General features: G+C 37.7%; 1 protein-coding gene across 1 annotated transcript in view; it reads left to right on the top strand.

Annotated features, from left to right (window-relative positions):
* METTL15 (methyltransferase 15, mitochondrial 12S rRNA N4-cytidine) overlaps nt 1–9,870 on the top strand; it is an 80,684-nt gene extending 70,814 nt beyond the window's left edge. The window contains 2 exon segments of the mRNA XM_063160541.1: nt 1,424–1,602; nt 9,302–9,870. Coding sequence (XP_063016611.1) covers nt 1,424–1,602; nt 9,302–9,747 — 625 coding nt within the window. The 3' untranslated portion in view covers nt 9,748–9,870.
* The last annotated feature ends 16,369 nt before the right edge of the window (nt 9,871–26,239 follow it).

Below are 26,239 nucleotides of genomic sequence, written 5' to 3'. Positions count from 1 at the left end.
ATTAGGTAGTTTGTATGTTTTCTCTGATTTGTAAACCCACAGATGATGCTCATAAAATACCCTGAACTATTTCAGTAGCAAAATGACAGAGATGTAAATACATAGGTATAGATTGAAGTCTTATTACAATTTAAACAGTGTAAGTCCTGTAGTTTATATGACTAGGTAATTTCTGTTATCTAAGGAGAGTACTTCTATATAGATTCTTATGCGTTTTAGTGAAAAGTAATGCTTAATTATCTTCATTAGCAATTGTTTTCATAGCAGGAGATTTGAAATAAAAGATCCTTGAAATCAGTTCTGCCTAGAAAACAACATATGATGCAAGGTGGCTGAAATGAACCCATAAGAGGCAAGTTCATATTCTAAATCTGGCTAAAGACAAAGGTCACACAATTTCCATCCTAGCATGATACTGGAATATATTTATTCTTAATTTAATGTTACTTTTCACTAAAAGGCATAAGAATCTATATACAAATACTCTCCTGAGATAATAGAAATTAGCTAGTCATATAAACTAGAGAACTCAGTACAATTTAAACAGTGTAAGCCTTCAATCTATGTATTTATATTTCTGTCACTTGGCTACATAAAATAGTTCAGGGTATTTTATGAACATCATCTGTGGGTTTACTAATCAGAGAAAACATACAATAAATTCTTTATTCTAAACTATTAAGCATAGTTTATGATAATACTTGGAAGTTAAAACTGTTCTAACTGAACAGTTAGGGAACAAACTCAGACAAGTGAGAAAAGGGGATTTTAAAAGGCACAAGCATGGTTTATGACAACACTTGGAAGTGAAAACTGTTCTAATTGAATTTGAGGAACAAATTCCACCTAGATCAGAGAGAAAAGGGGTTTAAAAGGCACAAGCATAGTTTATAACAGAATTTTTAAGTTAAAACTGTTCTACTTGAAGTTAAGGAACAAACTCCACTTAGATCAGAAAGAGAAAGGGATGTAAAAGACGCAAGCATGGTTTGTGATAAAACTTAGAAGTTAAAACTGTTCTAATTGAAGTTGAATAACAAGCTCCACTTAGAACAGTGAGAAAAGGGGATTTGAAAGGCACAAGCATGGTTTATAGCAACACTAGGTAGTTAAAAGTGTTCTAACTGAAGTTGTGGAACAAACTCTACCTATACCAGCGAGAGAAAGGGTTTTTAAAGGCAGAAGCATGGTTTATAACAACACTAGGTAATTAAAACTGTTCTAACTGAAGTTAAGGGACAAACTCCACCTCAACCAGCAAGAGAAGGGGATGTAGAAGGCGCGAGCTGTTTGCACAGCGCTAGCCCTTCCAACGTGCACCCCTCCCAGGCAGCGTGTTTGTGTGGCTCCATGGAAGCTCACCTCTGGTGCCTGGCAGCTACCCTCAGGGCACTAACTGGACCCATTGCTGCTGTGTGTGCAGGTGTCCTGACATGGCCACGGCCGCAGACGTGGTGAACGCGCTGGACCGGCGGGCGCTGGCGGCAGTGCTGAGCGCGTATGGCGAGGAGCGGCACGCCAGGAGAATTGCCTCTGCCATCGTGCAGGCACGCAGCATCTACCCCATCACCAGCACCAGGCAGCTGGCCAGCATCGTGGCAGGTACCTGTTGTAATCTTCACAGCAGTGTTGTTATCTTCTCAGTCAGGGCTCCTCTCCAGCCCTCCCTGAATGCCTCACTCCCTTTTATCCCAGCTACCTCCATCGGCTACAGCTGCTGCCCAATCAAGCACATCACAGCTGCAGCCCATTTACAATAACCAGAATCAGGGCAGGGTCACTTCTACAATGCAGAGATCTTTTACTGCCATACATATATTTACAATACATATATTTACTCAGGCCCCTACATTTCCCCCTTTTCTTTTAACAATTATACAATTACAATACACATTTTTGTCCCAGCTCTCAGGCTGCCACAGCTCTCGGCTGTCTTGAATACATACAAATCCCTAGATGTTCCCAGGCTCTTTTCCTCAAAGGCCATAGTCTTACAGCTCTCTGCTGTTACAGCTCCTTGATTCAAAGGCCATACTATATTCTAGAGTCCCAGCTCTCAGGCTGCCACAGCTCTCAGCTGTCCTGTCTTCTATCATGTCAGGGGGTCCCATACCTTCTTTCGGTGTTCTGTTATGGCTGCGTGTTCTCCATCACGTCGGGGTCACCAGATGTTGTAATCTTCACAGCAGTGTTGTTATTGTCTCCTCAGTCAGGGCTCCTCTCCAGCCCCTCTCTGAATGCCTCACTCCCTTTTATCCCAGCTAGCTCCACAGGCTACAGCTGCTGCCCAATCAAGCACATCACAGCTGCAGCCCATTTACAATAACTAGAATCAGGGCAGGGTCACTTCTACAATACAGAGATCTTTTACTGCCATACATATATTTACAATACATATATTTACTCAGGCCCCTACAGGTACCCTTGTTAACTCTGCACAGGAGGGAAGGAAATATTAATCCCTGCCAAGTCGCAGAGGGATCTATTTGTCCTTGGAGTAGTGCGGGGTCTAATCCTGCCCCTTCTGCTCTGATGTCAGATCTCTTTTTTTTTTCTTTTTTTTTTTTTCTTTTTTCTTTTTTTAAATTTTTTTTTTAATTTTAATTTGACAATTAGTTCAATAATAGATTTAACATGAAGTGATTTATCATTTCATACACCACAGAATGACAGCAGCCTTGGGTATTCTTTATCCCTGGCTATTGATCCTTTCAAATACCAGATATGTCATATCTGTCCTAGTTTTAAGTGTCTGTATTTTAATATTTTAAGGGGAGGTACCATGGCAGTTTCCAATTACCAGTAAAATCAGATAATTTCTGTCTTTTAAAGAATCAGTAAGCACAAAGCAATACATGGCTTGCTTCACCTTGGGCATGCCAACTAGATCAGCCTGAAGAGACTATTGAAACACTTCATCTTCCTTGCTCCTCACTGTAAACAGCTGAAAGAAAATGCAGTTAAGCAGGAGCATGTTTGCATCAAGAACCTTTGTTTGTTTTCTCAAGTAAAAATTTTCATAAGACACGCGAATCCTGTTCATTAACATAATATGTAGCATCAGGATGTTTTTTATTTTTTTATTACCCAAATGATGAAAATCACCACATCTTGTCACAAATAAGTCTAAACTGCTGACTTTGAATACAGACCTTTAAAATTCTAATCCAAATTTAACATTTGCCAGAGAACAGTGTAAAATATTTTATTGGTATCCTGAAGACGATTAAAAATTTTATGGTATTCTTAAAAATTTGTATTACTTAAACTGGAAGTCTAAGGCACTTAAATTTAACGATGGAGAAATTAGAAAGTCTGGATTTGTAGAAGTCAGGATGCTTTAGCCCAGTCAACCAAGGCTCAAAGTTCAGCTGATGTGATAAAAGGACCTGAAGACACTGCTTGCTGTTGTAAGCCCCTGCTATAAATACAGTGAATATAACCTATCTTAAAACAAAATAAAAAATAAAAGAGACAAAGCACTATGTGGCTTTTATAAGCTTTTAAATTTTTTATGTTGTCATTAGCAATATCCTGAAATAACAATTGTGAGCTTTATCAAATATATTCCATGCTTTTTGAAATAGTGTTGACAAGGCAATGTACTACCCCTGAGCTGGAAGCAAATGTCCCACTGTGTTAAAGAGATAACCTGTTACACACAAGCAACTCAGTAATTCTGAAATAATTTGGTGCCATAGCTGAAAGTAAGGGAATGAAAATGCAGGTGTATGCAAGGCAGCAATTGGAGATCCCTTCATGTTTCATGTGAGCCAGCAGTTGATGCTCCCTTGCTGTGACAATGAGAAGGACTTTTTTTGTCCTCCCTTTAAATTCCCTGCTATGTTTGCAGAGCTTCTTGATCCACAAGTCAGGTATCCAAGACAATAAATATATATGTTTGGTGTGCTTTTCTGGGAGTACACATGTAATTATAGAAATTTTAGAGCTGTTACACTGATCCCTGTTTGCATAAAACTTCCTCCAGTTTTAATTTGGTTTATCCAGTAAGGAAGCACTGTGGTGGATCCTATCAGTTTTTTATCTGATTGAGAAAACCTTAAGAAATTTTTCATAATTTTTATATTTTTTTGAAATAATTGATTATTTCAAAATAATCAATATTTTGATTCATTTATCATCTGTAATTAACATATATTCTTACATGGAATTATATTGGTGAAGTTATTGTGATAAGCCAGAGCTACAGTGCCAGAGACCACAGCTACAGAAACCTCATGATGGCACAGCCCAAAAAACCACTGACTAATTCAGGACTTGACCAGAGTAAGATTTGTGACCTATTAGTTAAATGTTATGTCTTTTAAAAAATAAAATATTAATTAGAAGAGAAAAATCTTGTGTTTTAGATTTTGCAGATTGTCTGCAAGCCTGATTATCTTCCAGAGCAGGGTCATCATTTTTGCCTGGTACAGGAACCAGAACACAAGCTAAACAATCTAGCCTATGAAGCTGGGTGTCAGCATCTGAGAATCTGTATAGTGCCTGTATTTCTCTCTCCTCTTATTGATTACTGTGGCTTCAGATGTTCCAGAGCTCCCAAGTTTTATCTTAAGGTCCAGCTGATCATCAGAATCACAGTGAATCTAGACTTGGACTAACCTGAGCTTGGAAAATTTAATTTCTTTTGATAGAATGCTAGATTTCTGGTCTTTCCTACCACCCCCTAAAAGCTTAGAACACATGTTGCCGTTCCTAATCCACTGGGAGATAGAAGTGAAGGATGTAGTTTAAAAAAAACCCCAAGAAAACAAAACAGCATTAAAAATTTTGTCTTCCTCCTGGTGTTTATAAATATTATCCAAAAAGCTTCTGATCTGGTTAAATAGGATCTCTAGGAGCTGTGGAATCTGCAGTAGGAGGAGTTTGGGGAACAGCATCTTTTCCTGCAGCACAGTGGAACTCTTCTCACTGTTTCTAATTTTCACAGAGCTGTTTACAGCATTGAGTGCTCTGTAAATAGTGAAAATCAGTAGTTCTTAGCTGAAGAGTAGTGAATAGATGTGTGAAAGTTGATTAAGAAGCACTTCATCATGTCTGTTGTTGTACTTCATTGAGCTGTTTGGAAATACTAGCTCTGACTGCATGTGCAGGAAAACTCATTAAAAATGGTGAAATTTTTAGGATGTAATTTTCATATGCTTTTCCTGTACAACTAATGGTCTATTTTGATTTCTTTTCAGGGGGCAATATATCTTTTTCTCTATTCATTTTTGTCCAAAATTTATTTTTTCTGAGCATTATTAAGGCACATAATCTATGAACAGACAATTTTGAGATCATGTGATCATCTGGCCTTAACTTGAAAGGAGTTGATGACATGTTAAAAAATTTTTCAAAGTTTAAAGAGAGCTTTAATTGGTGAAGTCAATTTCTTTCAGACTGGCTCACTTTTACAGGCTTTAATTATCAGTTTGGAATTTGTAATATTGCCTGCATTTCAGCTGGGTGAGAATTAGCACTGTGCTGAGGGAGCCCAGACAAAAGGACATTGGTTGCGTCACAGCAACTTATTAAATGCAGAGCTAATTCAACAGACGAATTCCTGCCAACAGGTGCAGCCTCTGGATTCATTCTTACACTCTCCCACTCCCTCACACTCTGGGGACTTGCATAGTTCCTACTGACAGGCACAGCACACTGCTAATTCCATTCACAAGCTTTTCAAATTTCAATACGTTTCAACGTGAGAGTCTATTAGATTGTTTTTTTAAAGTGCTAACCATCATCAGGGCATCCTGAAACTAAAAATGGATATTTCTCTCACTGGGATTCTAAAGCACTCATCTAGCCAAAAGCGTGGTGTTTTTATGAATGAAATTCATTTTACAAGCTTCCCATACAGATTCTTTTTTTAATTTTTAAAATGTTTTTGTGCATTGAACAGCCAGTTACCAGAAGGATTTTCTTTAAGTGTCTTGGTAACTGGAGGGGCCTGGGTGAGAAGTGATGCGCCTAAGCAGAAAGCACAAATAGATTTTGATTTAACTGAACTAGAGGATTAAGAGTGATAGGGGAATTTTTCACCTGTGAAACATAGATCAGAATCTATTGCTTTGGCTAAAAAGCTGGAGACCAGTGTGACAGAAATTACATTTAATGTATAATTTATTTAATATGTAATTTTATAATATATAAAAGATCAGAATAACAAGAGATTACATTTATGAGTTAATTGCAGTCTTTGACAGTAGACCAGTAAGTCTTTGAACATGCAAGCAGTTTGATTTTGTTTTAGTCTGGGAGGTTTTGGTTGCATAAAACTGCAAAGTGGCTGCATTTCTTTACCAATTTCCTGAATTACATTTACTATATAATAATAAACATTACCAATTTCCTGAATTAAATTTAATATATAATAATAATAACCAGATTGGAATAACCAGAGATTCCATTTATGAGTTAATTCCAGTCTTTGACAGTAGACCAGTAAGTCTTTGAACATGTAAACAGTTTGATTTTGGTTTTAGTCTGGGAGGTTTTGGTTCCATAAAACTGCAAAGTAGCTGCATTTCTTTACCAATTTCCTGAATACTAGTATTCTGTGCTGTATTACAGGAGCTGCAGTGCTCTTTGAGCATATTCATCTGAGGCATGTAAGGTTGAGTTATACTTACAGAATATATCTGGGCTTTAATTAATTTTTCTTCAGTGTGTGATAAATTATTCATAGTGGTAAATTAATGTCAGAGTTAATTGTCATAGAAGGTTATTGTAGGAGGAAACTGCACTCAACAGCCATGGCAGGATTAGTGGAAGAACCTCCCAAAGTGTTAGTGTCCTAGTCATGCTAATAGCCTCAGTGTCATTGTTCTTTTATTCATCTGTTCAGCACTGCAGTTGCAAAATATCAGTGCTGATGAGCAGACCAATGAAAACCTGCCCAGGTATCAGCATACTATGTCCATTTACATTTTTACAAAGCCTTTGGAAGTTGAATTTAGATGGATAGGATGGTTTAGGTTGGAAGGGGCCTTAAAGCCCATGCAGTTCCAACTGCCCTGCCATGGACAGGGACACCTTCCTCTAGACCAAGGAGCTCCAAGCTGTGTCCAGCCTGGACTTGGACATTTGCAGGAATGGGGAATCTACAGAGCAACCTGTTACAGTGCCTCCCTATCCACAAAGGGAAGAATTTCTTCTAATCTGATTCATTCCATAGTTGTGAGCATCCCACCAGTGCTGGTGGCTGTTACTTGGCCTTTCAACAAAGTTGTGTTTGTTTTGCCTGGCATGATTTTCCTTTATGCTATCAGACAGTTCTCATCACACACAGCTGGCACTCAGTGGCTGTTCCAAGGGCTCCATTTTCAAAGAACCCATTTTTAGGTGTGCAAAGAGACATGGAAACAGAGGCCTGCCAGTAGGCACGAGCTTGGTGTGGGTTTCTTGGGATTCCTCATGCTCTATGGCTTTTAGCTCTCCTTTTAATTGAGGTCTCTCATCAAAACGAGCTTTGTGACCTCTCATCAATGAGAGCACACATTCTGTTTGTGATTCATGGTCAGTACAGCAAGTTATGTTCTCAGGGACAGGAATTACATTGACCAGCTAGTGTAGCTTTTTCTGGAGTTGGTAAATGATGGAGAAGCCTCACTCCTGCAGGCTGCATCTATTTATTGTTTTGTGAGACAGCTTCAGGCCACAAATTCACGTGCACTCCTTGGCTGGGACAAGTCAATCCTGTTGCCACTTTCTGTCTTGAAGCATTCAGACTATAAGGACTGGAAGTAGCCACAGCTACAACAGGGTCTCTTCAGTGAATTCAGGAGCTGTTAGCTTTGGAGATCAGAGGAGCAAGGTGGGTAGGAAAATCAATTATGCAGAAACATATCTTAGGGACATAGCATATGTGATAATGGCTGTGTTAATAACAACTGACTTTTAAAATCCCATTATTTTCCTCTGTCTTTGCTGAAGACTGAGATTGCTTTTGTGTTTGTGATATGATTTGTGAACTCTTACACTTTCTGACATAAGAAAAATCTGACCTTTAAAACTCTCAAGAGTTACACTAATAAATTCTTCTGTGAGAGCCTCTCAATAATGATATCTCTATTAATTTTTTTCAATCACCCATGCAAATTTGAATTTAGACAACTAGTTTCAGAGGTACAGTATTCCCCTCTTTCACTTCACTCTGTAGAATATCAGTTACTTGATTGTGAGCTGTGTTTACTTCAAACTCTTTGCTTCAATATGTTGTAACTTAGCACTGACATGAAATTGGGGCATTCTAATGCATAGATACCAATTTTATTGCCTCTTGTTTAGAAAAATAACTGTCCACTTATGTGCTAGCATGATTTATTAAATTTATCTTTACCAGACTCATGTGATCACTTAGGTAATAGATGGTAAATTTACTCTGGTTTCACAGATCTTACAGGATTCTTGCACTTTAGTTCCTCTAAAATCCATCAAATCAGGCTTCTCTAGCTTTTTGTTCTGTATCCATATAATGAAAGTTCAAGCTTAAAATACATTAAATTTTGATATATGAAAATTTCTATCAAAATTCTGGTCTCTACAAAAACTTAACTCATAAGAATTTTGAGGAAAAGAAGAGGGAGTTTTGTGCATCTAATAAAAAAATATTTAAGCTAGTGATTTTAGGTCTAACAAACCTTTACACATTCTGCTGTGTAGGCACGTGAAAACAAAGCAGTGTCAGCTGCATTTTCTAAATTTCTCGAGGGGTTTTTGTGAACATTTGAAGAAACACAGGCATAGAGTTCAACAATTGCTATTTCCAAACAAGAATACCTCTTTTAAACTTCAGGTAGTTCATTGAAAGATAGTTATTGCCAGGTAGACATTCTTCAGCCTGTGAAGAAATGCAGTTATCTGGAAGCCACAGGTAAGATTGTGTCCATTGTACATTAATTTTTTTTCCTTAAAAGTGTAACACAACCACAAATTCCAAGCTGACATTGATTACACTGAGCTGTAAAGTGAGACTTGTCTGTCCTATCTTTTTTTTTTCTTTATCTGGATTTCAGCCATTATTTTTTAGTTTAAATTGGTGATGCTTTTGGAGAAGGAACTTCTCTAAAAGATTCTAGGGAAAAAACCCAACCACAAAGCATATTAGTTTAATAGACATCGTGTTCAGAGATATGAATTCAAAACATAAAATAAAGATGTATTACAAAGAAGGAAGTTCACTGCTCAAGGTTCAGTTTTGACTATGCTTTCCTTTAAAGTCATCTTGCACGAGTGGATGTCAAGATGTAGAAATAAGAATTTATTAACATGCATGTTTTAAAATGTGTGACAGGTGCTTTTCCAGCATCAGCGCTCTACGCACGGAAGGACTTGCTTCAGAGACCTGTGCATGTTGCTACTAAAACTTTCCAAGGCCTGAGGATATTTGTGAATGATGAGCTCCATGAACTCCTGATAGGGCTGAAGACAGCTGAGAAGTTCCTGAGGCCTGGAGGTCGCCTTGTGGCCCTGTCCTTTCATTCCCTGGAAGATCGAATCATCAAACGTTTCCTTCATGGCATTGACATGACAGAGAAACACAACCTTGGCTCAAAGCAGAAGATCAGACAGGCTCTGAAAAATGCCTCCAAAGGAGAAGACACACGAGGATCTCCCTGTGGAAAATCCAACTCCAAGTGGATTTCTATGCACAAAAAAGTTCTCACACCCCAGGCCAAGGATATTCAAACAAACCCAAGAGGAAGGTCGGCCAAGCTAAGAGCTGCTATTAAACTCTAAATGAAAATATATGATTATGTGATTGTATCATTTCCTGAAATTCTGTTTTCCAGAATGCTAACTGGACATTTGTCAAACTGATATTTGTCAAACTGAAAAAATAAAAGGAAGGCTGTGAGAAAACTTTTTTTTCTTACCTTTGTGCTTCTTTGTGCTTTGCTTAGGAAGTAGTATAGAGCATGAAAATGTAAACTATATGCATATAAGTGGGTGTCACTAATTATACAAAAAAGACATCATTTTTTAAAAGACCATCAAACACCAAGTTTATAAAATTTGCAGGTTTGATGTATTTATAGTATTCCCTTTAGATTAATTTCAAAATCCTGGCATTAAGAGTCTAAATTCAGTAGCTAATTGAGACATATTTTTATGGGGGTGGATTTCACACACCTGATTCAGATGTGTAGTTTAGTCTAGAGTAAGTTTAAACTAACCTAAGAATTGTTTATATATCTGTTTCTGTATCCCAGCTAACTTGTTGCATCAATGCCATTGGAACAAGAGGTAATTCTGAAATAAAGTGACTTCAGCGTCCCATGTTCTGTCCAGCAGTTTGTAAATGGACTCTTAGCTTTTTTAAAGTAAGTATTTATGTCTGAGTGATCACCTGGTTGTTTAATGATAAATAATACATGTGTCTTGGGTGTGAAAAAAGGGTAATGAAAAATCCACTTTTGGCACTTGGATGCTACAGTAAAATAGTCAGATTTGTACTTGATCATCTGAATTTCTTCCTGCAGCCATAACTCCTTTGCACAGATCCTCTAAAACTTTTAGGTGCTGATGGAATTATAATTAATCCATCAAAAAAGCAATGTTGTGGGCCTTACGAAGTATTCTCCTTTGCTGGTGATCATTTATTAAGAGGTAAGTATTAAATTATTTTAGGAAAGGCTCACTCTTAACACTAGCTTTCTGTTTGGGTGCTATACTCAGCTGTAGAACATTCAACATAATTTCTTGTTTAGTTACTATGAATTTAATTTAGTTTGGGGTTTATATTTTATCTTAAGAGGCCACTGGTTTTCTAGTTTTATTTGCTACAAATGAATGGAAAATAGTACAAGTTTCAACTTCTTTGACCTCTGACTCATCTCTTCAGGAAAAAGTCTTAATTTAAATAATCAAATTGGTACCAGGATTTCATTTGTGATGTCTGAAACTTGGTTGGTAGAATGAAAAAATGCAATTTCTGACTCAGCTAAATGACCACTACACTGGCTCCTGAGCAACTGACTGGATCATTCTGAACTTGATTTTGACCAAGCATCCTCTTTGTGTTGATGTAAATGATGACTTCCTGGTGGTTTTTTGGGTCATACTGACACAAGTTGATATTTAGGTTCACTGTCTAATACACAATATAGTGAAATAGCTGGATATTTAATTCCTTAGTGAAGGTAAGTCATATAATGTGTTTCTTAGGTATAGATGATTGTGGCATTCATATTTTCTGGAAAAATCCCTTGGCCCAGGATTTTCTCCTGGGAAGCTGAGAAGCCTCAGAGAAAAAGGAAAACAATAAATATCTGATTTGCTTCTCCTGTGTTGTGCTCATGTGGAATGTGTTGGAGATTGTTTACCCACAGGAGATTGTTTCATTGGTTTCATGTGAATTGTTTTGACTCTTTGGCCAATCAGTGCCAAGCTGTGTCAGGGCTCTGGAAAGAGTCACGAGTTTTCATTATTATCTTTTTAGCCTTCTGTCTGTAGCCTTTCTGTATTCTTTAGCATAGTTTAGTTTAGTCTTCTTTAATATAATATAGCATCATAAAATAATAAATTAGCCTTCTAAGAACATGGAGTCACATTCATCATTCTTTCCTGCCATGGGGCACCACCCAAATACAATAGATGATGACATCTATCACAAACCTGAAATAACAGTTAAATGATGATGGGCATTTCATTCTTTTCTGAAATTTCAATATTTTTCCACTAGCTTCATTATACATGCTGTTTAAATAAAACATTCCACTTCAAATAATGTTGCTTACTCTTGTCATTTTTGAGACAACACACTGTACCCTAAATAGACAGATTTTTTTTTTTTTTGTGCAAACATTAAATATAAATAGCTAAGGCTATTTTTAGCTGAGATTTCATACTGGAATGTATTTCATTTGTAGATTTGAAAAATTGTGCCTCCAGCATAGGCTCAGAAGAGTTGTAGTGCCATGCTGTGCCTTGTTCAGGACACACTTCAGGGAAAGACCATCCAATTATTATAGCAGAATTGATACCTCAGAAATTATATGAAAACATTAAAATTCCTTATGCTTAAAACACTGTTTAAAATCCACACTTCTCACAGCTAAATTCAAAGGCACAGTTTCTTAGGATAACTGAACGACTGCATACAGGGTTGTGTAAATGCTCCCTGATTTAGGAAAAGAGGCTTTTCTTTGCCTTTAGGTTGGAGTTGCACAGCCAGGACAGTACATAATGTGTTGATTTTATTTTTTCCCCTTTAGAGGGTCCCTTTCTCTGAGCAGCTTGGAACAGTGGGAGGTGTGTGGTGTTTGTGAAGGTCCCAGGACAAGGTGAGAGATGAATCTGACTCCAAGTTCTTAGAAGGCTGATTTATTTATTATTATTATTATTATAATATAGATATATTATATTAGAGATGTTATATTATATTATATTATATTATATTATATTATATTATATTATATTATATTATATTATATTATATTATATTATATTATATTATATTATATTATATTATATTATATTATATTATATTATATTATGCCATATTATATTATGTCATATTATATTATGTCATATTATATTATGTATGTTATGTTTGTGGTATGTTATATTATGTTATATTACATTATAATTATATTATATTCTTTTATTATATTATAATTATATTATATTTATTATATTATATTTGCATACTAAAAGTGTACTAAAGAAAAAGAGAAAAGGATTCATCAGAAGGCCAGACAAGAATGAATAATAAAAAACCCGTGACTCCTCAGAGCCTCAACACAGCTGGACTGAGATTGATCATTAATTAAAAACAATTCACATGGAACCAATCAAAGATGCACCTGTTGGTAAACAACCTCCAGAACACCTTCCAAATCAATCAGGTAATTATTGTTTACATTCTTTTCTGAGGGCCTCTCAGCTTCTCAGGAGAAAAATCCTGGGCAAAGAGGATTTTTCCAGAAAATATCAGAGTGACCAAGGTGTCCCTGCCATGGCAGGGGACAGGGAATGGATGATCCTTAAGGTCCCTTCCAACCCAAACCACTCTGTGATGGTGTGACTTAGTGAGCCACATGAAATTCTGTGCAGGGTATTGGACACTGATCCTGCTGGCAGAACACAAGTCTGCAGAGCATACCTTAAATTTTTCTGATGTTGTGTGTGTATGTCATGTTACTAAAACTAACTGGTTTTTTGGCACAGTTGAAAATTTTAATTAAGGAGGAGACAGCAACCTTAAATATAATTTTCTTTTTAAATGTCTTGCTGGAATCCAAGGCTTGCTGTCAAGGTACAGGTGATCATTTCTAGAAACTTCCATCCCACCTAAGCAATGCACATTTTCATACAGCTAAATGCAAGGTCATCTATCTATCAAGAAAAAAAAGGTTGTGGGCTGTGTTTGCAGGGAATGTGACAAGAATGTGGTCCTGTACACAACAAGAAGGGTAGAAATATCCAATATTCTATAATACAGAATATGCAATATTCTATAATATAGAAAAATGCAATAATTGTGGAGAGCATCATGTGGCAGCTCTGGTGCCATTCAATATGTGCATGCAGAGCACTTTGCTGAAGAGTGTATCTTTTCAGGTTAGTACTTTAAAAGAGTGGGAAAAAAATTAAAAGGATGAAACCCAGCTATAAAACTGTTTGTATACAATGCAAACATGCTTTCTATTGAATTTACTAGATAATGGGATTTAATTAGTTAATCCAAGTTATTGTAGGAGTTGATATGCCATCAGAAGTACCTGCCTGGTAAAGAAATTGGCACAGAATAATTATTTGAAAAGTAGGCACATTTATCCTGTGACTATGACATTTAAAATAAAAAATCAGTACATTTAAAACATAATTTAACAGTATAAACACAACTGTCTGCATTTACAGCCAGTGAGGGCCTACTGACAATTATTGCTTCCTGAAGAAAAATAATGAGTTTCATTGTTTCATAATGCAAGTAATAGAAGGAATTAATATCTCTTCAGTTTGGGTTATTTGGGGTTTTTTATTTTTAGCTTTCACAGTTCAGTATTTTATCAGGTGTCTTTTACAGTTATGATTGCCACTTGACTTGAACAAAATCCCAGTCTGGAAGGTGAGTTTCTGTGAGGATGTGTGGAGGTATTTGAGCAATGGAAGCTGGAGGGGAAGGATTCCTAATGGGGCACAAATGGGAAAATGCTGGCTTCAGTGAGCGCCCTCAGCAAGTGCCTCCTCCAGCAGCAAGTGTTCTATCAGGTGTTTGGCATTCTGCTTCCTAGAGCAGCGTGTCTGTGGTTATTAATGATTCATTTAATTGCTCTGAGATTGCTTTTTGTGCAGGGGAAGGCACGGTGTTAACTGGAGAGCTGTATAGCACCAGAGCTGTGCCCTCAGGAAAGGGCAGCAAAGGCAATTTGATGTGCAGGGGGTGGGAGCGTGGCAATAAGAAGCCCAAGACACAGATTGTTGGTGATTTGATTAATTTAAATTTTAAAATAAATTAGTTGTTTTAAGTAATCAGTTGTGACTCACTGGTTTTAGTGCAAAAGTACTGGTGAAAAATGAGACAAATTTGAATAAACAGAGAAATAATGAACTCATAAGTCAGTTTTTTGCTGTCCACCTTGCTTAACATCTTTAGCACAGCAAGAAAGGAGCTCAGGCCTGGTTTCCTTATGCTCTTCTCAAGAAAGAGCCCTTCAGTAGATGTAATACCATTTACAGCAGGGTTTTCAAGAGGATAGAAGTCAGTCTTTATATCCACACATTTCCTTGTTCATAAAGCACCTGCTTAAAACTTATCTGTGAGTTAAAATAATCTGAAATTAAGTTTATAAATCTTTCAGAAATATAATTAAATGCAGAGGCCATTTTACACTGGAGTTATACTGCAATTAAAGCAGGATTTTGGGGATTAATTAAGACTTCATTGCTACAAGTGAATCTTGCAAATAATTTAAATGAATGTAGAACAGCTTTTTCCCTTCCCCTTCACCCAGACCGTGTAGAAGATAGAATGGAAAAGTATGTTGAATTTAAAAGATATAGGCAGTAAAGTTGAAAAGTCTTTAAAAGTTTTCTTTATGAGGTTGATCTCCAATTTTAACAGAAATTCACATATGCAGTATTCTGTTAGTTTTTCTGTTCATTGCTGGGTTTTGCCTGTTTGGGGACAAAGAGCAGCAGTGGGAGAGCTCAGTGTCTGCACGTGGATGCAGAGCATGGCTCCTCATGCACAAAGATGGAATAGTGGCAAGGGATACATGCTTCTAAATATGATCTCTGTGTTTTCCCTCTGTCTCCTCTGCAGTTAGAGTTGTGTTTGCCTTTCTGGATCCTCTTTAAGCTTGTTTCAGGTGAATGAGAGGGAAGGGCTTTTCTTTTTTTTGGTGAAGCATAAAACCTGTCCTTAGAAGTTTATTCAAACTAATGCTAGATAATACTTTTGTACTTGACATGTTTCACTGATGACATGCCATGTGTTTTAGTATTGCCATTACATCATTAAATCAGGAAAAGGGGCAAATATTTGTTCATGGGAAATCAAAGCTAAAAAAACAGAGCAAGTCATCAGTTGTCTAAATTTCTTAATGACATAGCAATATTTACAAAAGCTAAACTTTTCTTCATTGTACCATGATCTTTAGGCAAATCTTATTCTTCCTGTTGCTTTTACAAGTTTAATTTGATTGGCTGTAATGGTGAAAAACAAGCCAGAGGGTGTTTTTTAATTTGTTTTTATGGTTGCAAGTTCAAACTTGACAGCTCGTGTACAGATGTCTTTTTAAAGGGGAAAACTGGAGATACAGCTCCCTCTGTCTGTCCTGGGAGTGCCTCTGGTGTCTTTTGAGAGCACCTGCAAATGATCACAGGGGGGGAGCGTCTTTATTGCCAACATGACAACAACATGGGGATAACTTTGTTTTACAAGTTTGTAGTTGTTTTAAGTTACCTTAACTGGAATTTTAAAAGAGCAAAAGGGTCGTGTTCTTAGCTGAAAATACTTCAATGGAGGTGCCTAATTAAAACACAGAAAAAGAAACCTGTGCAGTTTCTCAAAATTTATAATAAGATTATTATTATTAGAATGAAATATGTATGTATAAAACTTTTGTCTATTCTTTAGTGCCTATACAATTTTTGCAGACATAACAGTGGCAAATACATTTCATGGTTTTGACCATTCATTTAAAAAATATGCCCAAACATTAGTGAAACATTATTGAATATGAGAGAAACTGGAATGAAAATAAATGACACTAAATAAATCACATCTTAAAATTTATACATGCTGGAATACCTAAATAAAAACTTAGGGTTTATGTACTCCATTGTCATCTCTTCAGTTCCAGTCTGTGGATGTGATTCTGGCAAAGAAACTATAGAAAATATTATCTGTCTGTGGTATATATTTGTACTGAAGGTACACCAGAGCTCAGAATAGGTTTCTGCTAGACTTACCATGTTATTAGAACTTTCTATTAGCTATAATTATACTAATGATATTAACACAGAAACACAGCATTAACAAGGTCATAGCACAAGTTAGTAGCTGTAAAAAAAAAAAAAACTCAAAGCATCGTGATAGCTTGTACACTAAAATCTGTGGAAGCTTAGTAATCACTTAGTCATCAACAATTCAGGCCAGGAAAGATTCTTTTTTAATTTGAACAGTATTTTAAGCTCATCTCTCCACATCTTTCTTGTAAATTATAGATATACATTTTTTTTCATCAAGTAGTTTCACACTGAAGAGCATCTCTTGTAGACATTGCTAAGAACTGAAATGAGTATTGACAGTCTTGGCTGATAAGTGTCTGAAAATGGAGATTCCATGAAACTGTTTTGAAATACAGTGCAGAAGTCACATTCTCAGGAGAAATGAGACATGCCTGCCTGTCAATACCTGCACAGCTCATAGCTGTGGGTGCAGCCTTGCTGTGGAATGATGGAGCTGTGGAGGTTGGAGGAGACCTTTCGGTCATGCCAGCACTGCCCAGTCCATCCCCAAACTGCGTCCCCCCAGTGCCACAGCAGGTGTGACATGTCTCTAAATCCCTCAGCCACTCCTTTGGGCAGCCTGCTCCAGTGCCTGGCAATGTGAATGCCTCTTTCTAAAGTGGCCCAAATGGAAATTGGAACCTTGGTGAGCAGTGAGAGCTGGCAGAGCAGGGGTTAAGGTCAGTAGGCTGATGTTGGGCTTCTCTGGAAGCAGAAAGGACTTGGAACTCTGCAAAACAAACTCTGCTGAGAATGGGGCAGTGCAGGCTGACTGCCAGCAGGTGTGTGACAGTGACTGAACGTGATGATGTTGAATTGAACCAGTTCTGGATGTGGAGGCAGGTTCACAGGTGTATAGTGCATTCTAGAATGGCTTTGTGGGTTTTAGAAAACTAAAGTTAGGAAAGTTATAATTTAAAAATTCCTTGGAATTGAAGCTTGTATATTTCTTTTTCCTGCCTCTCTTTGGAAGAGCAGGAGTATGACAGAAAAATTATTTGAGATAAAAGGGTATTTAGTCTCTGGTGTTGCTGCACCTATTACAGATAGGAGAAGTTTCCACTGTTGTAAAAAACATGAGGTCTGTACCTCAGCAGCACACGTCCTGTGGTTATCCCTGTTACTCAGGCTGTTAAAAACTAACAGGGGATGTGAAATTGTAAAATAGTAGATCGTCATGGACACATTTTATGAAAAATCATTTTGTTAGGATCTTTTCTCCTGAGAAGCTGAGAGGCCTCAGAAAGGAAATGCAAACAATGTTTACCTGCTGCTGTGGAATGCAACAGGTGCATCTGTGATTGGTCTCATGTGGTTGTTTTTAATTAATGGCCAATCACAGTCCAGCTGTCTCAGACTCTCTGGTCAGTCACAAGATTTTATTATAATTCCATTTTTTTCCTTTCCTTGCTAGCCTTCTGATGAAATCCTTTATTCTATTCTTTTAGTATAGTTTTAGTATAATATATATCATAAAGTAATACATCAGCCTTCTGAACCATAGAGTCAGGATTCTCATCTCTTCCCTCATCCTGGGACCCCTGTGAACACCACCACAGCAGATGAATTAAATGAGCTCGGCAAATGCCCTGCCATGTATTTGTACTGCACTGGAGAAGCCAAGGTGATGAAGGGAGGGCTGGGGATTTGTCACACCAGCCTTTCCCCAGCACCCTGCCCATTGTTCAGGTCTGTGTCTGAAGCAAACCCAGCAGCTCTGGGCTGCAGCCTGCACACCTGGGCAGGAGCACTGCTGGAGCCATCCGTGTGATGGCTGACTGCCTGACTGACTGGGAGATTAAAATCTCAGCCTCCCCTACAGTGGGCCAGTATCTTACTTTTCAGAGCGCTGACTTTAGGCTTTATTAATAAATCTCAAATTATTTGGAAAAGGCAGGATCAGCATAGGGGGCTTTTTCTGGTTGCTGGTTGAACCTGGTAACTTTTGTTCCTCCAGGCAAGCTGGCTATTGTTCTATTGAAATTAAGTGATACAATCAGCAGCAGTCAGCATTTGTCTCTGAGACAAAAATAATTAATGAATCTACTTGCAGTGACCATTAGATCCAGTTGTACACCAAAGGGAGCACAGCCCTCCCTAAATACCACATTTCCCAATAGCTCAGTAATTCAACAGCATATTTAAAATGGCCTTTCACAGTTTATACACTCCCATAGTTGCAGTTGGCAAATATTTCATTTGACCTAGTCAAGTTTTAGCTGTTTTCAGGATTCTGTTTCCTTTGAGCACCCTTTGTACAGAATAAAATGTTACGAAGTGGTTGGGTTTCCAGAGAAAAGACAATTAGACAATTCATTTTTTTTCCAAATACTGTCTTCAGCAAAGAAAACTTTGCACTGTTTTGTTTAGTGCTTGGGGTTTGTTTGTTTGTTTGTTTGTTTGTTTGTTTGGGGTTTTGTTTTATTCTTAACTTTGATGAAGAAATAAACATCTAAGAATTCGGGCTGTGGTTTCTCCTTTGAAGTAATTCATTATTTGTATTAGGGATGCAGAATTAATGCTGCCTGCTCAATAGAACTAGTGATTGTCATTCATGTTCCCCCTCACACAGGGTGCCACCTGACCTGCCATTGATCCCGGCACTCCCCATAGCCTACAGAATATCAGGCATTCCTCAGCAGGCACTCACAGTTTGCTCCCCTTCGTTTGATAGTGATGCTGTGCAGTATCTGTGCTGAACTTGGCTTTTCTTTTCTCTAAGAAAAAGCCTCACTTGTAATTCTGCTTATTCTTGCATGTAAAGTTATGAATTGTTGCTGTGTTCAAGTCGCCACATCAGATTCAGTGCTGACACCACTCATTACCTTTGTTGTTAATGGTGCTTCACATTTTCCCCTGGGCATGAGAATATCAATTTTCCTGAAACATTAAAGCTGAATCCCAGCCTTCATGGCAGCAGAGAAAACCATGCAAATTCAAGCCCTTTATCTTTCCCAGAACTATGTGTGATAGTCAAGTAGAATCTTTCTGCATTTTCCTTTTCTATTTTCCCCCTTTGTCCTTCCCTCCTTTAAGTTTCACGTTACTCCTTTCCACCCGCCATCCCCTCTGGCTTCCCTCAGGATGGCCATGGCATTTTTGGCCCCTTGATTCTGATTTTTAGGAGTTTTGGCCCCTTGCTTCTGATTTTCCATCCTCCCCTGCCCTGTGTTTTCCACTCCAGGAGACGTATGCAAAGGTTTGAACTGGAGGAAAAAGGCTCATTGCTACATCCTGCTTATGTGTGATTTATCAGCTGATCAGGTCATCTTCAACACACCAATTTTTGCTCCTTGAAGCATAAAAGCCTCTCTTAAATGTAAGCCATTACAAATGCATCCTTGAAAGTATTTCTTATACTTTGTATCCTGTGAGGAGATTTCAAAGAATTCGAGACAGGACCTCTGAGTTTTTTTAGATGATGGGATTTATTTTTCTTACCTTCTACATAGGCAGGAAGGCTCACAACTTCACTCTATGGCTCAGAAGGTCACAAGATCTTCAGCTATAGGATCTTTTAAGGATTTATTGATCAATAAAACACTGCCAACAAGGATATTTATACTTTTGACCCAATACACCAAAATTTCATCTTATGGGCCCATGTTACAGTGTAAGATTTCTTAGCCAGTCATGTTATGGCACACAAACCTACAGTGCTAAACTCCTTGTTTACCTCTGTAACTACTTTTTTCTATATCTTAAACTCTAAATTTTCCTTTACTTAGCTTCTTACGTTTCTGCTTTAAATTATAAATCCTTTCCAGCACCTGAGTTTGGAAGCCTTTTCCAAGGTCTCAGATCAAATCCTGGGTTTATTCTAAGCTTTGCAAGCCTTTTCCAAGCTCTCAGGTCAAATCCTGGGTTTAATTCTAAGCTTTGGCTTACAGGCCCAAAGTTCTGAGAGTTCCCTGCATTTCAGACTCCAACAATATCCTAGTAAGGTTCTTGTTGAATTTAAAGGACTGTGTGAAAAGATTTATCAATCCAGCTTTGTAATCACAATTTTTCCCAATGAGCAATTTCCTTAGTCTTGAATGCTAGGTCAATCCATTTCCAGAGGAGGCTGCTGAGTGACAGGATGTCACTGTAGTATTTTATGAAAAATCCCTTTGCTCCTGAGAAGCTGAGAAGCCTCAGAAAAGAAATGTAAACAATAATTATCTGATTGCTTGGAGTGTGGTTTCGAGGTTGCTGACCAACAGGTGCATCTTTGGTTGGTTCCATGTGGATTGTTTTTACTTAATGACCAATCCCAGGCCAGCTGTGTCAGGACTCTGGTCAGTCATGGGATTTTATTATTCATTCTTGTCCAGCCTTCTGATGTTTCCTTCCTCTTTCTTTAGTATAGTTTTAGTATAGCATTTCCATATAATATAATATAATATAATATAATATAATATAATATAATATAATATAATATAATATAATATAATATAATATAATATAATATAATATAATATAATATAATATAATATAATATAATATAATATAATATAATATAATATAATATAATAATATCAGCCTTCTGAGAACTTGGAGTCAATTCTCATCTCTCGCCTCGTCGTGGGGACCCTCAGCAACACCACAACAATTGGTGACCACAACAGGAGGCACTTTGCCAGAACCAGACTGGCTTTGGGGACAGCTGGAGATTTGGGGTCTGCAGTTGAGCAGCCCCTCACGCTGTCCCTGAAGCAATCCTGCATGGCAAAGCAGGGAAATGCCAGAGACAGCTGCAGCCTGCCAGGACTGCTCAGTGGTGCTGAGGATCCCTCTGACAGGACGTGGTGCAATTGGTGATTGCGCAATTTACAGTTACCTTGGGTAGCCATGAAGGCTGAGGGCTGTTGTTGGATGAGGAGGATCATTTCATCACTCTCAGGAAAAGCTGTGTCCATTACTCAGCTTTTCCTGGGCAGGGTAAATTGCAGGGGTATATCTTCTGCAGTGGAGAGAAATGTTTCACTTGAAAGATGCTTCTTTGGGAATATCTCTTCCAGAGACAGAATTCAAATTGCCTGAGTCATGCTGCCATTTTTTCCCCCAAATCATGCTATGCTGGTGGGCAGTTGGCAATTATATGGGATCTGTCCCTGTGTTAAATCCAGCAGCTTGAAATGCTCTAAGGCTTTCAAGTGTTGTTGGGAGAAAAGTTGAGAAATGTTAGAATGTGTGTGACTGGTATCCAGTTGGCTTTAATAATTCTTATTACCTCTATTTGCATTCACTGCGGCCACTGCTGCCTTTCCAAATCCCAAGGGAGTTGCAGCCCACTGCATGCCCTGACAGCTTTTGGTGGCAAAAATGGGCAATGGCACAACAATAACATTTTCCTTATTGCAGCAAAATCCAGGGATAAAGCTTAGGCAGGCCTGAAGGGTTTTGAGATGCCTGAATGTGACAGGAAAAGCTGTGATTTCACTTAAAATAATGATCTTAAATACACACAATCTGTAATTACTTGATGTGAATTTGTTTTAATAGCTCATTTAGTAAAAGCTGCGCAGATGAATGTTACTCCTGGAAATGAGAGCAATTTAGTTAAAGCAGAGCTGTTAATCCTTATTCAACAAAAATTATTAGCTTGGCTATGTTGCAGCAGGGGAAACCATGTCTCCCTCACAACCTTTTTTTCCTGAACAGGCTAACCTGACTGGGGCAGCTTGGGTTTCCACCAGTGATATTCTACTCAAATAGCTCCTCAGCTGACTTGCAAGTGTGTCAAAATGTCATTAAATACCAATTCATGTTTTATCTTCAACTGCTTTCTTTGCAATGCCTGCAATTGTCTTTTTATAGCAGTCATGGCAGCTATCCCTCTATTTAGAATGATTTATAGTGTGTGATGAGCAGCAGAGGAGCGCACCACGTTAAAATAAATCAGAAAGAAGTTGACAGGCACAGTTTTGGCAAATGCAGGGATTTAGGCCTTGGTCCAAGAAGGTTCAAGACTGTTAGAACCCTGTAGTCTTTCATGTGAAATGGCCATGGAGCCCCTCTCCAGCAGCATCTCAACAACTATTTCTCATCTCTCCTGAGTTTTATCTGCTGGAGAATCAGTCATCTGGGAGAGATGTCTGTAAATAGAAAACCCTATTGATCTAGGGTTCATTTTATGCAGATATTAGCTGGCAAAGATGTCAGTTCTCCTCCATACAGAATGTAAAACATTGGGTTATTTCTATCTAGAGAGAGAAAAGATGAAAGTTAAGAGGGTTTTGGAGCATTTCTCAATAGCAGAGGTTAATAGGCTGGGAGTGTGTGCTTCCCTTATTACCCTTGCTTCTTTCCTCTCATCTACACTCACCAATAAATAAATAAGTTAATTAAAAAGCTGTTTCTAAGGGACAAAGTACAGATCCTTAAGACGTATCAAAGTCTCAGTAAAAAAAATTAACCACTGGCCTGGAGAAATCCACCCAGGGTTATGGAGGGATGAAAGCCCTCAGCCGTGCTGGTTTTTATTGTCACAATGAGCTGCACAAGTTGCAATAATAAATGGAAGGTGTATCTCTCCACCAGTGGGTCCATGGCAAGGCCCATCATGCAGAAAAAATGAGATTAAAATCCTGTTTGCAAAAATATCCAAATATCCATATATATATACCTGATAATCTCAATATTTTGGAAATGTTCCAGATCACCAGGATGTGTAGGGAAAAATATTCAGAATCTAATTCAATACCCATGTGAGATTCTATCTGATGCTCAACAAGCAGTTTATGAAATGTGTGTCTGCATGCAGAAATAAGCATATTATTTAAATTTTTAACCCCTTTTTTAATGCATTTTGCCAGGTTTTATTTTTATGACCTCTCTTTTCTGTGCTGCAGGCTGCCTGTGGCTGTTTTGCTCACCCAGGCATCCTCTCCTTCTCCTTGTCCATCCAGACTTTGCTGACCCAACTTTTCTACTAGAAGTAACCAGTTCTGCTTGCAAAATGCAGGTTGGGCTCTGGTGAGTGTTTTGCCTGTGGTTGTTCCTTATTTGGCTTTCTGCAGGGAATCAATTAAAAAACTTCATTGGGATGAACACAAGTCTTTGAAAGGGACTTGTGAAAAGGTCCCCATCTCTATCTCTGCACAAATGGATAAATTAGGTTAAATACTGATATTTCCAAGAGCATTATGATGATATTCAGTGGTGTTAACAGCCAGGGTAAGTAGGTGCTGCTGTTCAAGTACAGCCCAGCACTGCAGGTGGCTTTAATGTGGCAATAATTCGCTCAACCCACAGCAAGACATTTGGTGAAGAGAAAATTGGAAAAGGAAAAAGGTTTATTAGCAAGCTTCTCTTATCTGGGTGTTAAAGATGCACAGAAGCTGAAACTGTTAAAAAGTATTTTCAGAATGAGTGTTTTCATTGGTCATTCAAGGGGTCATTCAGGATGTTTGAGCCCACGCAGTAAATTTAAAATAGCTGTGGTGAACATTGTGAGAAGTCCTCACTAGAGTTTCACAGGAGACAACACATACTCATTAGTAGAAAAATTTAATTTTCCCTGCTTAGGTTTTAAAAAAAATAAATAAGCAATAGCAATCACAAAAAGCAAAGAGTGGGTGATTGGTTCCTATTATTTTTCTTTTTAATATGAACATGAGGCCTACAGATTTGTGATTCAGTTTCATAATTTCCTCCCATTTAACCTAAGTGGCTGTTTTGGGAAAGATTCCTTTCCTTGAAATGTAGTTCATGTGTGGGTTTAATATGTTCGTGCAGAAATTTATTATTGTTTTCTTTTATCATATTGGCAGAGTTTAAGTAACTGTATCTTTCTTTATTTAAAGTTTTCCAGGTCTTAAAACTAACAGTGTTATCACCTGTTTCAGCAGTCTACTTTCTTTAAACTTGCAGGTATTCTTTTCTAAATGAATTAAATTTGTATTTAAAAATAGAGTTGTGCCACCTCTGCCTTTATAAACAAATTCTGGTCTTCCCATTAATAACAATCCATCTGCTGCAGATATTTCCAGTGCTCTGTAATGGGGCTTGTCCTCCTCTCACAGGGGAAGTCAAGTTGTCAGATTGAGGAAAAAATCTGTGGAGAGGCATTGCTAAAAGTGGTACTGATTATTGCACAGGGCTGGAGTTATCTGAAATAGCAAACAGAGTATTTTTAAATTCCCTCACCTTCCAGTGTTTATTAGGGGGATGAGGAAACTTCTGGTGCACTTTATCTCCTTAACCTTTTAGTCATTTCTGATGAGGAAAAAGGGTAAATAGCAGAAATATGTAGTGATCATAAATATGGGTAGGCTTACACATATCTATAGCTATTTACAAGTGGCAAGCACATAGAGAGCTAACTGACAGCAGAGCTGTTATTAATATAGTTACAATATAGTTTCTGCTGCAAAACTCTTGTGGCACCAGCACAGTCTCAAAATGGTATTATAGCTCTAACTCCAGCTTTATTAGCATGTTACTTTGTCTGTAATATAAAACACCCACCACATTTCTAATAAAACTCTGGTTTGTGTGTGTATGAAACACCTTCTGTTGAGTAAAGCATCACTTAGGCAGTGAAATCCAAGCTCAAGTAACTCATTTGAAATTATGCTAATTGCCACTCTTAAAGTCTTTATTGGTGCTAAAGTCTTTAGATGCAAACTGAGGGGATAAACACTTTGTCTTACACAAAGCAGTTTTCACGTGGTTGTACCATTTAGTTGCTGCCTGCCAAGAGGCAGGGCATTTTTTCTCAAATTCTCCTTTTTCCCTGCATAAATTCTATTTCTCTCTTCCCTTCATGTCACTGAATTAAGGCACAGCTTGTTGGAAACTCTTAGCTTGTCGCTAATGAGAATATTGCACTTCTTCCAAATGATGACCATTGGAAAATGTGAAATACTTTCGGTCAGAATGCTGAAATAGAGTTGCCTATGTGTTTGAAAACAAGCATGGGGGTTTTTTCAGATTTTAAGTAGAAGCAAAGAAAATTCTGCTGGTTTTTTTCTGTACCCCAAAATGAAGATACAGGAAAAATAAGTGGAGGAGGTTTTGGCCATTCCTCCATCTCTGTTTCATTTTTTTCTGGATGAATTCTGCACTTTTTGTTTACCTGACACAAAGTTCTTATATCTGTGCTGTTTTACCCAAACTAATGGTATGTGTATGCAGGTGTGGTATGCATACAGACATATGTGCATACATATACACACACCATGAAGAAATATTTTGTCATTTGTTGTATTTGTGTGGTGCCCCATGGCAGGAAGAAATGATGAATCTGGCTATGTTCTTGGAAGGCTAATTTATTATTTTATGATACTATATTATATTAAAGCATACTAAACTAAACTATGCTTAAGAATACAGAAAGGATACTTAGAGAATGCTAAAGAGATAATAATGAAAACTCATTACTCTTTCCAGAGTCCTGACACAGCTTGGCAACGATTGGCCAAAGAGTCAAAACAATTCACATGAAACAATCTCCAAACACATTCCAAAGCAGCAAAACACAGGAGAAGCAAATCAGATAATTATTGTTTTCCCTTTTCTCTGAAGCTTCTCAGCTTCCCAGGAGAAAAATCCTGGGTGAAGGGATTTTTCAGAAAATATGAATGTGACAGTCATTATTTACCATGGCCATCCTTAGGGTACTTGAAAAGACAAGGCCTTAGTTCAAGAGGAAGAAGCCAGGCTAATGAAGGAAAGTTCCTATATTAGTGGCTTGTAAGCCCTCAAATGTAAGGGCTTACAAGCCACTAACAACAGTAATGGACTGCACTTGTAAATCCATTTATTGCAATATTGTCTTGCACCT

This window comes from Melospiza melodia, chromosome 6 (assembly GCF_035770615.1).
Source record: "Melospiza melodia melodia isolate bMelMel2 chromosome 6, bMelMel2.pri, whole genome shotgun sequence".
Lineage (NCBI taxonomy): Eukaryota > Metazoa > Chordata > Aves > Passeriformes > Passerellidae > Melospiza > Melospiza melodia.
The sequence above is the reverse complement of the archived record's forward strand: the minus strand, read 5'-3'. Positions and strand labels throughout refer to the sequence as shown.